We start from the raw sequence: 15,471 nt of genomic DNA on the forward strand, positions 1-15,471 counted from the left end.
ATATTCAGGATCGTGGGAAACAAGGGAGGTAGGCAATTAACAAATCTAAAATTATTTTTAATTAAAAATTTTAAAGGTTTAAAAAGGAAAAATGACATAAATCCTATTAATATATGACAATGATGTTTTGCGAGATGTGATAATTCCTTTTAAATTTTTTGAAACTTTTCTGATATTAATATCTTTTGTAAAATTATTTTCTTCAATTAAAATAAAAAGAGAAACTAACAAGTATAACTTGTTATTTGCTATTCCATTTTAATCATTATTAAAAAAATAATTATTATTTAAATCAAAATAATAACTGAATTTACAATACTTGGGTTTTAGCGATAAAAAATTTTGCAAAAGAGAAATTATAATTACTTATTCCATTTTAGTTATTATCATAAAAAAATAGTCATTATTTAAATTAAAATAATCACTGATATTCACAACACTTGAATTTCAATAATTAAAAAATTTATAAAATAAAACTTGTCATTTGTTATTTTGTTTTAGTTGTTATTAAACAAATATTCATTACCTAACCTAAAGTAGTCATTGCATGATTTTTTTTTTATTAAAGGTATTATAGTCATTTCACAAATGATATTAATGTTAAAAAGTTCTGAGGATTTGAAAAGACTCATCATATTTTGCATAAAATTATTATCATTTATATATTTTAAGAAAATTATTATATCATTGTTTATTTAAAAAATGCATGCATTTTTCTTTTAACATGCATTTTTTCGAATAAAAATTGAGACCATTAATAGGCTACAAAAAGTTCGGAGTAACAGGAGGAAAGGATCCCTGGCGCATATCAAAGCCAACGTCTAGAACTAGGACAAGTTGAATATGGACAACAGAAAAATATTACTTTTATATCCTATTATAATTATAATATATTATATTACATGCACCTTGTCCAATGTGTACCTCCATGAATTTTTTTTTTTAAAGTAAAGTTCACCTCCATCATGAATAACAATCAGGTGTTCAAAATATGTTATTAATAATATTAAAAATATTAATGATATTAACATAATAATTAATATTTAAATAGTAAAATAAATAAAAATGTTTAAATGGGTTAGCCTTCAACCTTACAGGATCCACATGTTTAAACTTTTATTGTATTAAGATTGGCTTTTATAAGTTCATTTTATATTTTGAAAATGGGTAAATATAACTTTTAATCTATGTACTTTACTCATATTTTACTTTTGATCTCTATATTTTTTTTGAGTGTTTTAAATCTCTATACTTTTATTTTTCATTATTTTTGATCCCTCTATAAGTAAAGTATAGAGATTTTAGAAGGACTTAAAATAATAAAAAATAAAAAAAATAAAAATTTAAAATATTAAAAAAATATAAAAATAAAAAATAAAACGTGAATAAAATATAAAGACAAAAAATTATGTTTACCTTAGTAAAATTTGGATCTCAAGTCGGGCCCTAATAATCATTAGACTTTACCCGATTGTTGCAAAAAAAAAAAAAGGATTCTTTGTTGGCCCGCCAAAAGACCAAAAAAGTGAATGGTCCCCCCAGTGGCCCTCAAGTCTGTTGCGAGAGACAGACGTTGTGAAAGATAATAAGAATCGGCCATCATATCCAAAATCATTTGAGACAACGCCTTCGCTTGGTCAACTCCCTAGTTTCGACGATTGTTCTGAATCGCCATGGAAGAAGCTCAGTTACCAATCAACAGTGAAGGAAACCCTATTCGATGCAAAGGTACATATAACTAGGTCATCTTCGTCGATCGATTTGGGATTTTTCGACATTCAGGATGAAATTAATTAAATAAATATCTTTCTCATGAATTATTCTTCTCCCGTCGGCTTTATCGCAACCTGTAGCCGCCGTCTGTCGGAATCCCGGCGAGCCGTTAGTGATTGAGGAGATCTTTGTGGCGCCGCCGATGTCTCGTGAAGTTCGGGTTCGGATCATCTGCACCTCTCTCTGTCACAGTGACCTCACGTTCTGGAAGATGAAGGTTTCTTTAGAATTAATAACTCGTTGTTTGTTTGTTTGTTCTTTTTCGTATATTCAACTTTTGGAATTAGTGATTTTTGTTTTGACTTTCTGAGATGTGTTGTTCTTTCTGTGTTGAAGGATCCTCCTGGAGTGTTTCCAAGGATTCTGGGCCACGAGGCTGTGGGGTAAGCTTCTGAGAATTCCTTCCGAACGATTCTTCTTTCTCAACTTTTATGATGGCTGTATGCATTTTCTCCCTCCAATCTTAAAACACTTTTAAATATCTTACAAAATTAGAAAAAAAAATATTTTAAAAATAATTCATACCATCAAAATGTAAAACAGTATCGCTACCGTGCTTTTTAGAAATATCTTTCAAGTATGATTAATCACTAATCTATATTAATTACTTTTAATTTCTTTCTTATATGATATTTGTGTATGTTATAATTAATAAGAGCATCTGTAGATAGAAGAAATTAGTCAATGTTATTGATTTATTGCAAAGAGTCTGTCATCCATTTTAGACTAATATTAGTACATGAAAAAATGTCTTATATTTTAAATAAGAAAGAGTATATGACATTACTAATTAGCTTATTCATAACTATTTTATTAAAAAGGAAATGTTGTTAAGTCATTTATAAATCAAGTAATTTTCTAAAGTTTCGCTTGTTTAAAAGCATGAATTAAAAAGAAAGTTGTAAACAAGAGTCATCTTTGAAAAAGGAAAAAAAAAATAAATAATTGATGCCTCACCTTTTATAAAAAGTAACTAATGTATATTCCCTTGGCTCCAAATTAAAAGACTCTTTCATAAAAATAACTACTTTCTTACTTGCATGAAAAATGGCATATCTTTTTCTTGTTGTTTTTAAACTTCTTATTATGAAGAATGAGCAGAAGTGTTTAGTTAAATTATATTTCTTATTCTTGCATTAATTAATAAAAAGGTAAATGTGAAAAAAACAATTTCAAAAAGTATTAAGTATCCTACATTAATTTAAGATCAAGTTTAGCCGGAAAAAAAAATAATGTCATACAATTTAGAACGACGGCCACACAATTGCCGATGACTCTGCTTACAAGTTCATGTACAAGTCCAGTGACACCCTCCACATTTCTTTAAAGTAGGAAAGTTGTAAGTTCTATACCCTATATAATAAAAGAGTTGGTGTCCAATGAGAGAAACGATAAACATATAGATGAGTGTGAGTGTCTATATTTGATCCCTTTTGAAAAGTTAATTCAGTAATCTCGTGAATAACTCTCACCGGAACATAATAATATCAAAAATTATGTTGATGATTTGGTCTGTTGACAGGGTTGTGGAAAGTGTAGGAGAAGGAGTGAGTGAAGTGGAGAAAGGAGATATGGTGGTTCCAGTGTTCATGCCACAATGTGAAGAGTGTGCGGATTGCAAGTCTAAGAAGAGCAACCTATGTTCAAAGGTGCCATTCAGGATGAGTGCTTGGATGCCAAGGCATGAGAGCAGCAGATTCACGGACCTGAATGGCCAAACTATTTACCATTTCTTGTTTGTGTCCAGTTTCAGTCAATACACAGTGGTTGATGTTGCCAATTTGACTAAGATTGATCATCCCTCCTCTGTTGTTCCTCCCGACAGGGCTTGCCTCCTCAGTTGTGGTGTCTCCACTGGTAATACCTTTCCAATTCGCTCTCTCTATCGCCCTTTCTCTCGCTACTTTTAGAGTTAATGATTTGACCTATCCACTTAAGGGACACTTTTGATTTCTATATTAAAAAAAAAAAAGAACTAAAAAGTAAATTGGTTTATAAATTATAGGTGTAGGGAACTCTAAACTCATTTTTTATATGTAATGTTCCTCTTCAATTTTTAAAAGCAGTACAATTTAATTTCTATCTTTAATAAAAGTTAATTTTAACCACTAGTTAGTCCAAAAATGACATAAAAATTACAGCAGAAGACCCAAAAATTACAGTAAAGGATCAATAAAATTTTATTAAATTTTTTATAATTTTTGAAGTCATTTTTTATTATTTTTTAATTAACTAATAGTTTAAGTTAATTTTTGTTAACAGTAAAAGTTAAATTATATTATTTTTAAAGTTAAAGAAAAATATTACATTAAAAATAAATTTAAAGTCTTAGACCTTTTTCATTTAGGGTCAATTTTCTCTTTTATCCCTTTAAACATTATTTTCCATTTTCAAAAAATAAAAAACTCATTTAGAATTTTGAATAAATATTTGAGATTTAGATGTTTTTAAAATTGTTCTCGTTTTTATTTTTTTTTTAAAAAGTGATTTATAAAATAGTTTTTAAAAGTAAAAATTGGGAACAAAATGAAATAAGCACTAAGAGTATTAATAGACTTTAGAAAATTTTGTCGGTAACATAACTAGTGTTTAATTTAATGTTTTGGAATCTAATTGTTATTCTCGTATAATCATTTTAAGAAATTATCCCCCCCCCCCTTTTTTGGGGAGTACAACTGCTATTTCAGGAGTAGGTGCTGCTTGGAAGACGGCAGAAGTGGAGGAAGGTTCCACGGTTGCCATATTTGGGCTTGGTTCCATTGGATTGGCAGTATGTATACTCACGGCATTTTCTTGTTCTTTCTTTTGCATATTTTTACTTTTGACCAACAAATATTTTTCCCAACAAATACAAAGGTCAATTTGTCAACCAATAAATGCCTTTTTCTTTTCCAAAATATATGTTGTTTAAAGCTACTATTAGCATGTATTGTCAAAGTTAAAAATTTTTCATCCTGATACCAAATGATAAAACCATCTAATGTGAATAGTGTTCAAGTCTCAAATATCCTACTTATATAGTTTACATATACAATTCTAACTTATTAACAAAGTTGTTACATAGTTTACCATTTACCACAAAAAAATAATATTTTTGACTGAAATACCTTTTTTTTTTTTTCTAAGCAAACTCTTCGTTAACCAACCATATTGTTTTTTATTTATGAAGAATAAATGGTCCAATAATAGTTCATATTTTATTTGAAATTATAAAGTGGCAGGTATTTCCTAAAACAACAAAAAAAAACAACAAATCTTTAACACGACATATATTTTGAGGTGGATAGAGTAATCAATAAGGACTTAATTCATGCCTCGTAAGAACATGGGGTCAAGTGTAAGAAAATTGTTGATGAATATTAAGTGCTTTTATAAACATTCTAGACCAACTTCACTTAAATATTTTCTACTGCTAAAGAAAAATAAAAAGGTAGTCCTCCTTTATGGATATTAATTTGAGCATTAATTTTCTTGTCTAATGTGTGCATTTAGATAATTTATATTTATATTTAAATTGATTGGTTAAAGTCATAGTAATGTTATTTTCAAAACTTCGACTATTGAATTCAAAGCATGTATTATTTTCCTCAACGAAGGAAAACGTTTTTTGAAATTGAAATTGCAATTTTGGATTGCTAGCAAAAGTGTGTGGGAGAAGCAAAATCTAAATGAAAAAAATCATTCTCATTTCCCACACAAGCAAACTAAATACATAAATGTCTAATGAATTAACAAAATTAATTTGAAGCCACGTGTTGCTTACTAAAATTATTAATATATTATATTGAAGTTCTATGTTGATGCCAGATAGTTGTTAATGAAATTATTTAGTTGATAACTAAATCGTAATAATTAACAATTATGTAACAGTAATTTATAACTTCAGTAAAAGATATAATTTCAAGAGACTTTTATGTATTTAGATTTTACATGTAGAACTTGACAGTTATTTTTCTAGTATAAAGTAGATATTTATATTTTCTCACAATTACTGAAATCAATTGGTTTATTTACCTTTTACAGGTTGCAGAGGGAGCTAGACTATGTGGAGCTGCTAGGATTATTGGAGTGGACTTGAACCCACAAAAATTTGAAATTGGTAACCACTTGTATAATTCATAGATTTTACCTCTAACCATGGTTCATATTCTCGCGATTAATTATACTCTAAATCTCCCATTTTACATGAAGTTTAAAATAAATTCCATTATTCATATCTTATAAACAATTTATTTCTTTTTAGAATAAATCTATACATTTATGCATAGTGGAGGGAAGCCACAGGCAACTAAGGCAATGACCTAAGGCCTCCACATGCCACATCAACATATCTCTCTCTCTCTCTCTCTCTCTCTATATATATATATATATATATATATAGAATCTATCTTTCATGAAAAACATATAAACTATTAAAAAAAAGAATTTCGATGAAATTATATATATATATATATATATTAAAATTGGTTATATATATATATGAAATCATTTTTTGTTTTTTAATTGAATACAAAAAATAGTGAACTTGTGATGAGATTTGTTAAGAAATTCTGTATTTATCTTGAGATGTTGTTAAGTTTTAGTCAACATTTTGATATTGAGGAGCTTAAATTATTTTTAAAATTGAAAATATTATAAATGTTAATAAAAAAATATACCAATTGAATTATTAAACTAAATTGAAATATTATATTATCTTCCAAACGCATGCAATGTTTATAGAATATAATTGACAATACCTTTACTAGTCACTAGGCAAAAAGTATTTTCGAAATTAAAATTGTTTAAATCCTCTTTGAGAGATAAATTGAATAAATTATTCATATTATTTAATTTATTGAGAGCAAAATGTTAAAATTACTTTATTATTAATTTTTTAAATTTAATATTTTAACTTAGAAATCTATGAAAATGATATATGGATTGATAAGTTACAATAAACAAGGCTCCAGTAATTTCTAGTTCTTCACAAGGTGCCAACTCACAGTTTATTTTGAATATAAATATTGATATATCAATGTCTTTTTTTTTTGGCCAATAATATTGATATATCAATGTCGTTGAAAGGTTATGAATCAAATCTCATGATATTTTTTTTTAAGAAAAAACAAAATTAAATCTCATGACTTGTCTTTTCTCTTTTTACTCAGGAAAAAAGTTTGGAGTCACAGACTTCGTTAATTCTGGCGAATGTGGGGAGAAACCAGTTAGCCAGGTCTATTTCATTCCATGAAAAAAACTATATATATATATATAAAATTAATTGTTAGGTGCTTATAATTATTTTAATTTTGAATTAATCCTTGTAATTTATTTTTATTTTAATTAAACTCTTATAATTTGACATATATTAGTCCCTGAAAGTTAAAAGTATTAATGAATGATTAACTTTATCAAAACAAAAATACTCTTGAAGTTTATAAAAATTTTGATTTAATAAATTTTTTACATTTTTATTAATTTGTTATGAAAATTCTATATGCATTAAAACTACCACCTCATTCACCCAAAAAAAAAAAAAAAATTAGCACCTCATGTCTAGACTCATAAACTCTCAGATTATGAGATTGTTTTTATCAACGGTGGCTTTACAAGTATCTTAGGTATGCATCGGTATTTTTATTTAACATGATTGTATGTCCTAATATTCAAACTAGAGATTTTAAAATAAGCCAATTCAATTCTCTTAACTAATCGAACTAAATATCCCTTGGTATTACAAGTCAAAAAAATTTTATTCACATGTTAAACTTATATATTTACAAGGGACTGGAAAATGTGGATGATTAAATTTTTTATTTAGAATTTATATATAATTCTCCCAAATTTATAAATACTCTAATCAAAGTATAAAAAATGGTACTAAAATAGGGTTTTCTAAAATTCAAAATGATGGGTTTAGTGATATATAAACGGATACATGTGGTTGTGGAGCAGGTGATTAGAGAGATGACAGATGGAGGGGCTGATCATTGCTTTGAGTGCGTTGGGATGGCATCGTTGGTCCATGAAGCTTATGCTTCTTGTCGAAAGGTCTCTTCCCCCCCCCCCCCAAAAAAAAAATTGCTTGAAAAAGTTGAAATTTCGTTTCATCTCTACTGAACACTAAGAACATGAAACAATCTCTGCTTTAAAAAAAAAAAAAAACAGAGAGATAGATAATAAGCGGTTCAAACCGATCTTTCTATTATGTTTTTTAAGCATGGGATGATTTTTGTTCTATTTAGATGAAGAAAAAATGATATTTAAAGACCCTCTAAGAACTTTATATATAGTAACTAGTGAGGGATCCTCAAATTTTGAAATTAAAAAAAAGAGAGACCATAGCTCTTAATTGAAATTAAAATTTTTCTAAATAGTCTTTCATATTTTCAACTTTCATCTGTCATATTTTGAATATTTATTTTTAACATTTTCATTATTCAATTTCTAGGAAATCATCTTATATGCTTTCAATACTAATCTTCCATAGTTTCACTGTTGATTTTTTTTTTCAATATTGAAAACATGAAACATGAGTATTGAAAACTTATAAGGTAACCAATGAAAAAAAAAAATAAAAAAATGAATACTGAAAATATAAAATATGAGTATTGAAAAAATTCAATAAAATTTTTTTAATCCCAACCAAGGACCACAGGCTTTTTATGAAATTCATAAATTTGAAGGTATTTATTAACTATAATTAATGTTTTAGAAGGTCTTCAAATGTCATTTTCCCTTAGATTAAACTTATATAATTATGTTATTGTCTAGTAATGTAAAGTTTCAATCTATTTAATAACAGAAATTAAGTTGAAAAAGTGATGGTTTGACTTTAGGGTTGGGGAAAAACAATAGTGGTCGGAGTTGACAAGTTAGGATCTCGTTTGAGCTTTAGCTCAGCTGAAGTTCTTGGAAGTGGAAAATGCCTTATGGGATGTTTATTTGGAGGACTCAAACCCAAGTCTCATATTCCCATTCTCCTCCAACGTTATATCAATAAGGTAATTATCATTTCTACTTTAATTTGCCTTATATTTTGTTTTATTTTTTTTTACTTATGTTGGGTCTCTTGTTAAAAAATTATGAAAAATCACATTTAAGTTTTAAAAGAAGAAATTAATAATAGTTAGGTTCTCAATAAAATTATCTAAAAAATAAATTGTAAATATTGATTCAAATAATTACATATTCTAAATGTAACTTTCAATCTAAATTTGTCAATGGTTAGTTGTCTTAGCAACAATGCCTCCCTTTTTAAGAAGTCCTGAGTTTGAACCCAATGTAGACATGGTCATATGCATGGTGGGTGCATAAGTCTTCATTTTCTATGAACAAAGGCTAGATTAGGTGTAAAAAAAAAAAAAAATTCTCTGTCTAGAATTAGGATTCTTGTTTGCACCTATCTAGATCAATATTTGCAACTCTTTTAAAAAATTCTTGTTGAGAATCGTTAATTTCTTCTTTAAAAACTTTATTATCATTCTTCCAATTATTAACATTTTTTTACTGCTATGTTAAATAACTATCAATTTAAAAATAGTCATTGCTTCCCAAGACCAAAGTATTAATAATGGGAGAATGATAGTTGAGTTTTTGGGGAATAAATTGATAACAGTTAGGTCCTTTCTTGATAAGATTTTTTTAAATTAAATTGTGAGTATCAATTTAAATAATTACAAATTCATAAATTTTAATTGCAAATATGACATTTTAGTGCTAAATGTAACCCCCAATTCCTAACTAGGATTTTTGTTTGAAACTATCTCATACTTACAACTTATTTAAAAAAAAAATTGTCAAGAATCTAACTATTATTAATTTGATTAACAATTCCTTTACATGGGGCTTGGATGCCATTCTCCCTAACTTCTATTCTTAAAGTGTGTATGGGAGTTTATGATTGAATGAAAAAGAATGGCCATTGATGGAATAAAGCAGAGCGAAGCAGAATAGAACAAAATTTTTATTATTTGAGAGTTATTATAAAATGAATAGGACATAATGGATTAAAACTTTTTCTTTCTGTATTACTCATATGACTAAATTTAAAGAAAATAACAATGCCTATTAAATAATTATAATATTTGTCCAACAAATAATAATAATAATAATAATAATAATAATTAATGGTCAAACAAGGTGTTGAAGAAATAAGAATAAAAAAAAAAAAGCAAGTAATAGAGTTATTCAAGCAAACACATATATTGTATAAGAGGAAAATACAATAGAGTTATCGTGTTGAGATGGGAGAGAAAGAGATGGCGGGAGCCATAGAGATTGTTGTAGAATGAAAATAATAAATATTTTTTATTATGATAAGAGGTAATTTTATAAATGAAATAATTATATTATATCACTTCATCTTTAACTTCCCCAATTGGGAGGACAAAAAAAAAAAAAGTTGTGGATGATGTTACTAACCCATCCCTCTTAAAAAAAAAAAAAAAAAAACTCACAAACAATAATTTTAGTTTTTTTAACTATCTCGCTCCATTCCATTTTTTCTTAAAAAATAATCTCCCAAAGATAGTGCTACTCTCACTCTCACACTACTCTCTCTAAGTATAAAATTATATAAAACAAATGTATATTATATATTGTGATAGTAATAATAACTAGAAGACAAGAAGTAACCTTCTACAGACACAAGGAATTTCATTTCTAATTATTTTACATATATTATCAGAAAATAATTAAATTTACAATAATGCAATAGTAAATGGTATTTTAATACAGATTGATTCAAAATTGAATGAAAACAGAGAATATTGTGGAGAGAAAATGTATGTAGTTCAATGATAAAACTAAATTTTAAAAAGAAATTGACATTAAAAACCTATAATTTTATATTAAAAAATTGCTACACGGATGCACAAACTATAAAACTGAATTAATGAGTTATCGGTTTTTATCAAAGGACCAGATTTGTGAGAAATTATTCTTATCCGTTAAGCTTGCCCGCAATTACTACTATATTAATTCACAGGAACTACAACTGGATGATTTTGTCACACATGAAATGGAATTGGAGGACATAAATAAGGCTTTTGATCTACTGCAAGCAGGACAGTGTCTTCGATGTGTGGTTTGGATGGACAAGAAATTGTGAATAATTAAAGAATTTCAGACATTTTTATTTTCTGTAATTACATGGGCAATCATTCAATAAAACAAACAATGAATGTTGATTGTTCAGTAATGCAATGCACTTGCTGCCCTTTGTAAAATGTTTGCTGATTTGAAGCGTTTTACTATATAATTGCATCATTTGGTATCTAAACCAATCTAAATTCAAATATCATCCAACATGGATAAAAGGTATCTCTCTGCTCTTTTATTTTTTATTTTTGGAAACAAATTAATCATTGGTGTTTATATATATTTAGTTTTTAAACTTTGATTCAATATAATTAAATTTTTAAAATTTTAACTTCGTTTTCCAATTTTAACTTGACACAATTCACTCTTTATAATTTAACTATTTAAAATATTAATCTCTAATGTTTAAAAAATAACATTAGCCTTTATAATTTTATCATTTGAAATATAAAAATTAACTAATATTTTAAATAATTAAAACTATATGAATTGAAGGGGTCAATCTCTTTCCCAATGCTCCCCCGCTGGAGGGGGAGCACCAGCCATCAAGAGAGAGTCTTCTCTCATAAATTAAGTTATATTGAATAAAAATTTAAAATTTATTTTTTAAAAAAATATGTAAATTCACCAAAGAACCAAAAGTAAATGCACGCCAATATAGCAGAAAAATAAAATAGGCCACTTTTTTAGGAAGCGTTCCTCATCCAAAATCTCTACGACGACAAAACATACACAATATTTGGGATTAAATAATAAATTTATTTTTAAATTATAGGTCTATGAGTATTTAAAATTTTAAACTTAATTTTGATATAATATTATATATATATATATTTTGTCATTGTATGTAATTTTGAATCTTTTTCTATAATTATTTAATTAACTAATGATTAAATTTAATTTTTGTTAATGATAGGGGTATCATTGCAATGTTTTTAAAATTGAACGTGAACATTACATTAAAATAAATGTAAGGTCTCAATGTTCCTAAATCTATAATTCAAGGGTGAAATTACCCTTTAACACCAATATTTACAAAATTGAGGATTGGGATCCTACACAATTTTATGCTTTTTTTCCAAAAACTTTCATTCTAAGCTTCTTTGGTAAGCACGCTTTTACTTTCAAACTTATTCCAACTTTAATCATCGGTGATATATGCAATTGAGTCAATTGTGCATTATGAAACATTCTATAATTCCCCGCTTTCCATGTCTGGTTGGCCCCAGCTGCTACAACAACATACATAACCTATTTCCCAAACCTCTATTAATCCATTCAGCCCATAATGAATCTTTTTTATTTTATTTTAATAGCCCATATTATTTTTTTTTCACAATAGATAACTGATTCTGCAATTTAGAATCTCTGAAGTTTAGGCCTCCACACATTCTTTTTGTAAAGCAACATTGATCCCATAACACTGAAGCTTTGATCTTTCCACTATCAACTTCTTTGGCAACACTTTTCAGGCAGAATAAATGTTTGAGTCCAATATAAATGCATAGAAAATAAAATAAAATTTACCAGGTCACAGTTCCAGTATAAGACAGTTGTCAGGACGCTTAAATTTTTACATGAGCTGCAATTTTATGTATGATATTTTGGTAGTCAAGTGTTTCTTTTAGTTACTTATTATTTTCAATTTACCTTTTTTAAAGGAAGAATGACAAATAAAGACCTTATAAAAATATTAATTTTAAATTAAAATTTTTTAATACTAACTTTCCTAAATTTCAATAATGTTCTTACAAGATTATTACTTGTCATTCTCCCATCTTAAAACCTTTTTTATGGTAATGCAGTATTGGACTTTAGCTTGATCATTTAATAATTGAAAAAAAAAAAAAGAGTGACAAGGGAACACCAAGATATTAAACAGAGAAAGATCCCACATTAAGGTTTCTCAAGTCCCAAATTTCCTACTTAATGTTATCCTTCATCCCACTCAAATATATTTGGGATTTATAAGGATTTGTACTGGGATAAAATTTAAGTACTTAACCTTATATATTTAATATATTTTTATTCAATTAAATGAAGGTAAGTTGAATTTAATGTATTAATAATATTTATAATAATAGTTTATTATAGAATAAATAATAAATAAAAATTTATATGTATTAATTTGATCGAAAACAAGTATATTAAATATGTAAAATTAAGTTTATAAATTTTTCCCAATCAATACAGCCTTAGAGAACTCAATAAAAGCAACCATTAGTATTGGCATTTTAACTAAATCTATACTCGTATTGCAAAACATCAGAAGATCATCTGCAAAGCATAGATTGATCAATTTTAAAGTTTCTTATTGAGAATGCAACTTGAGAGACGTTTTTTTCAGAAAAATAACTTAACAAAATTCAAACTATAACTTGACCTTTTCATTAAAAAATAACCTGAAAGTATTTTCATCATTTGGCGCAAAAGATTAGTTTCATTTCAATCCCCTAAATTGATATTGTAAAGTAATTATATATATATATATGTTGGTTTCTCTTTGCGATTAAGTTTCTTCTATGAGACTTTAATGAATTTTGCCCAAAAAATTGTATGATATTAACAAATTTAAAATATAGATAAAATCAAGCATACTTTTTTAATTAATTTATATTAATATTAATTTTAAAAATATTGAAGTAATAGTTTTATTAAAAAAGTCAAATATAACAGTTAACCAAGATTATAAGTGAAAGAAGGAAAATCACATAAAAATCATATTGAAATATATAAATGATAATGAAACCTCACTAAATATCATAATTCTTTTCAAGTTTTTATGAACTTTTTGACATTAATATTTTTGATAAAATGACTTAAATACCCCCTATTAAAACAAAAAGTAACAGCTCTAGCCATAAAAAAGTAAATATCAATACTACTTTAATTTAAATAATGACTATTTTTTAAAAATGACTAAAATGGAATAAACAAATACAACTTTCCTTGTACAAATTTTTAATTTATTAAAATTTAAATATTGTAAATATTTATAACTATTTTAATTTAAGTAATGATTATCTTTCTTTTGGAAATGACTGAAACAAAATAAGAAATTTCAACTTTCCCCATGCCAATATTTATTTACTAAATTCTAGGTGTTATAAATATAAATGATTACTTTAAATTAAACAATGACTATTTTTCTTCTAACAATGATTGGAATAAAACAAATAATTATAATTTTCTTGTGCAAATTTGTGATTCACTAAAATTTAAGTATTGTAAATATTTATGACTATTTTAATTTTAGTAATAATAATTTTTTTTAAAATGATTAGAATAGAACAAGTAATTATAATTTTCCTACACAAATTTTTTATTTATTAAAATTTAAGTATTATAAATATCGTGATTATTTTAATTTAGATAATGAATGTTTTTTTCTTGAACATGGCTTAAAAGAGAACAAGAAATTACACCTTTTCCTATGCCAAATTGTATTTACTAAAATCTAGGTGTTATACATATACGGAACTACTTTCTTTAGGTAATAGGTATTTTTGTAGCAATGATTAGATGGGAATAAACAACTACAACTTCTCTTATGTAAAGTTGTGATTCATTGAAATTTAAATGTTATAATTATTTATAATTATTTTAGTTTAATTAATATTTCGGGAGTGACTAAGGGTAAACAAGCAATTACTACTTAATTAAAATTGAAGTATTGTAGTCATTTTTTAAAAAATTATTAATATTAATAAAAAAATATTCCTAACGATTGGAGAAAAATTTATAGTATTTTGCCAATCACATTAGCTTCTGCATATTTAAGGGGATTTTTCCTCCTTTTTTTCTAAAAAACTAATATTATAAAAATCCTTTAAAAATATATAAATAATAATGTTATCCTTTAAAATAACCATAATTCTTCTAAAATTTTAGAGATTTTTATTTATTAATAAATTTATATACTAAATTATCTTTATTAAAATAAATGATTCACAAATTTTTAAATATTTATAATTTTTTTATATTCATAATAATGCAAACAATACTAAAAAATTTAACATGTGAAATTGTAATTGTTTGTTACATTATTGTTAATATAAGAAGAAAAATCTATAAATATTTAATAAAATTTGTGGATAATTTATTTTGACAAAAATAATTTAATTTAATAATTTATATAAATTTATTCATGGTAAATTTTTTTTAATTTTTAAAAAAATTACATATTTGAAAAGATTAAATTATTATTTATATATTTTTAAAGATTTTTATCATCATTTTTCAACCAAAAAAAAAAAGCTTTCTTTTCAGAAAATTATTTGCTGAAGCAAGAGTTAGGGCTTTTCGTTCAAAACCACACCTCGCGGCTTCTGAGTTCTGACCTCCTCGCACGATCTTCTCCCTTCCTCTGCGTCGTGCGCTTTCCGGTACTTGCGGTGGTCAGTTCTCCGGTGGCATTAAGAACTAGCTGACGAAGGTATTTAGATTATTGATTGGTTATACGATACGTCATGTTTATGTTACAAAACTCCCAATGCTTGTCAATTATAGATGTGAATCCCTTCCCCTTACCACATATCAGAGTCTTATCAATGTTTTTGGTGCCTTTTGTTCTCTGATTTTTCAAAGATAAAAATAATTTTGGGTTGAGATAAG

General features: G+C 26.2%; 1 protein-coding gene across 1 annotated transcript; it reads left to right on the forward strand.

Moving 5' to 3' along the window:
- Positions 1–1,507: 1,507 nt before the first annotated feature.
- Positions 1,508–11,054, forward strand: LOC129317905 (alcohol dehydrogenase-like 7). The gene is made up of 10 exons (XM_054962323.1): positions 1,508–1,728; positions 1,854–1,990; positions 2,110–2,156; positions 3,296–3,630; positions 4,461–4,543; positions 5,797–5,872; positions 6,924–6,988; positions 7,711–7,806; positions 8,595–8,759; positions 10,745–11,054. Exons 1-10 carry the CDS (start codon positions 1,674–1,676, stop codon positions 10,865–10,867), a joined length of 1,182 nt encoding a protein of 393 aa, XP_054818298.1. The 5' UTR covers positions 1,508–1,673; the 3' UTR covers positions 10,868–11,054.
- Positions 11,055–15,471: the final 4,417 nt, after the last annotated feature.

Source organism: Prosopis cineraria, unplaced genomic scaffold, assembly GCF_029017545.1.
Source record: "Prosopis cineraria cultivar Desert tree isolate PC_DT_omini unplaced genomic scaffold, ASM2901754v1 PC8, whole genome shotgun sequence".
NCBI lineage: Eukaryota > Viridiplantae > Streptophyta > Magnoliopsida > Fabales > Fabaceae > Prosopis > Prosopis cineraria.

What these genes read in the sequence shown, in the direction of transcription:
- LOC129317905 (XM_054962323.1), top strand. Translation starts at nt 1,674, where the DNA reads ATGGAAGAAGCTCAGTTACCAATCAACAGTGAAGGAAACCCTATTCGA. An exon ending in TTGGTTCCATTGGATTGGCA is followed by an intron (nt 4,544 to 5,796) that starts GTATGTATACTC and finishes TACCTTTTACAG; the next exon opens with GTTGCAGAGGGAGCTAGACT. An exon ending in TCCAACGTTATATCAATAAG is followed by an intron (nt 8,760 to 10,744) that starts GTAATTATCATT and finishes ATTAATTCACAG; the next exon opens with GAACTACAACTGGATGATTT.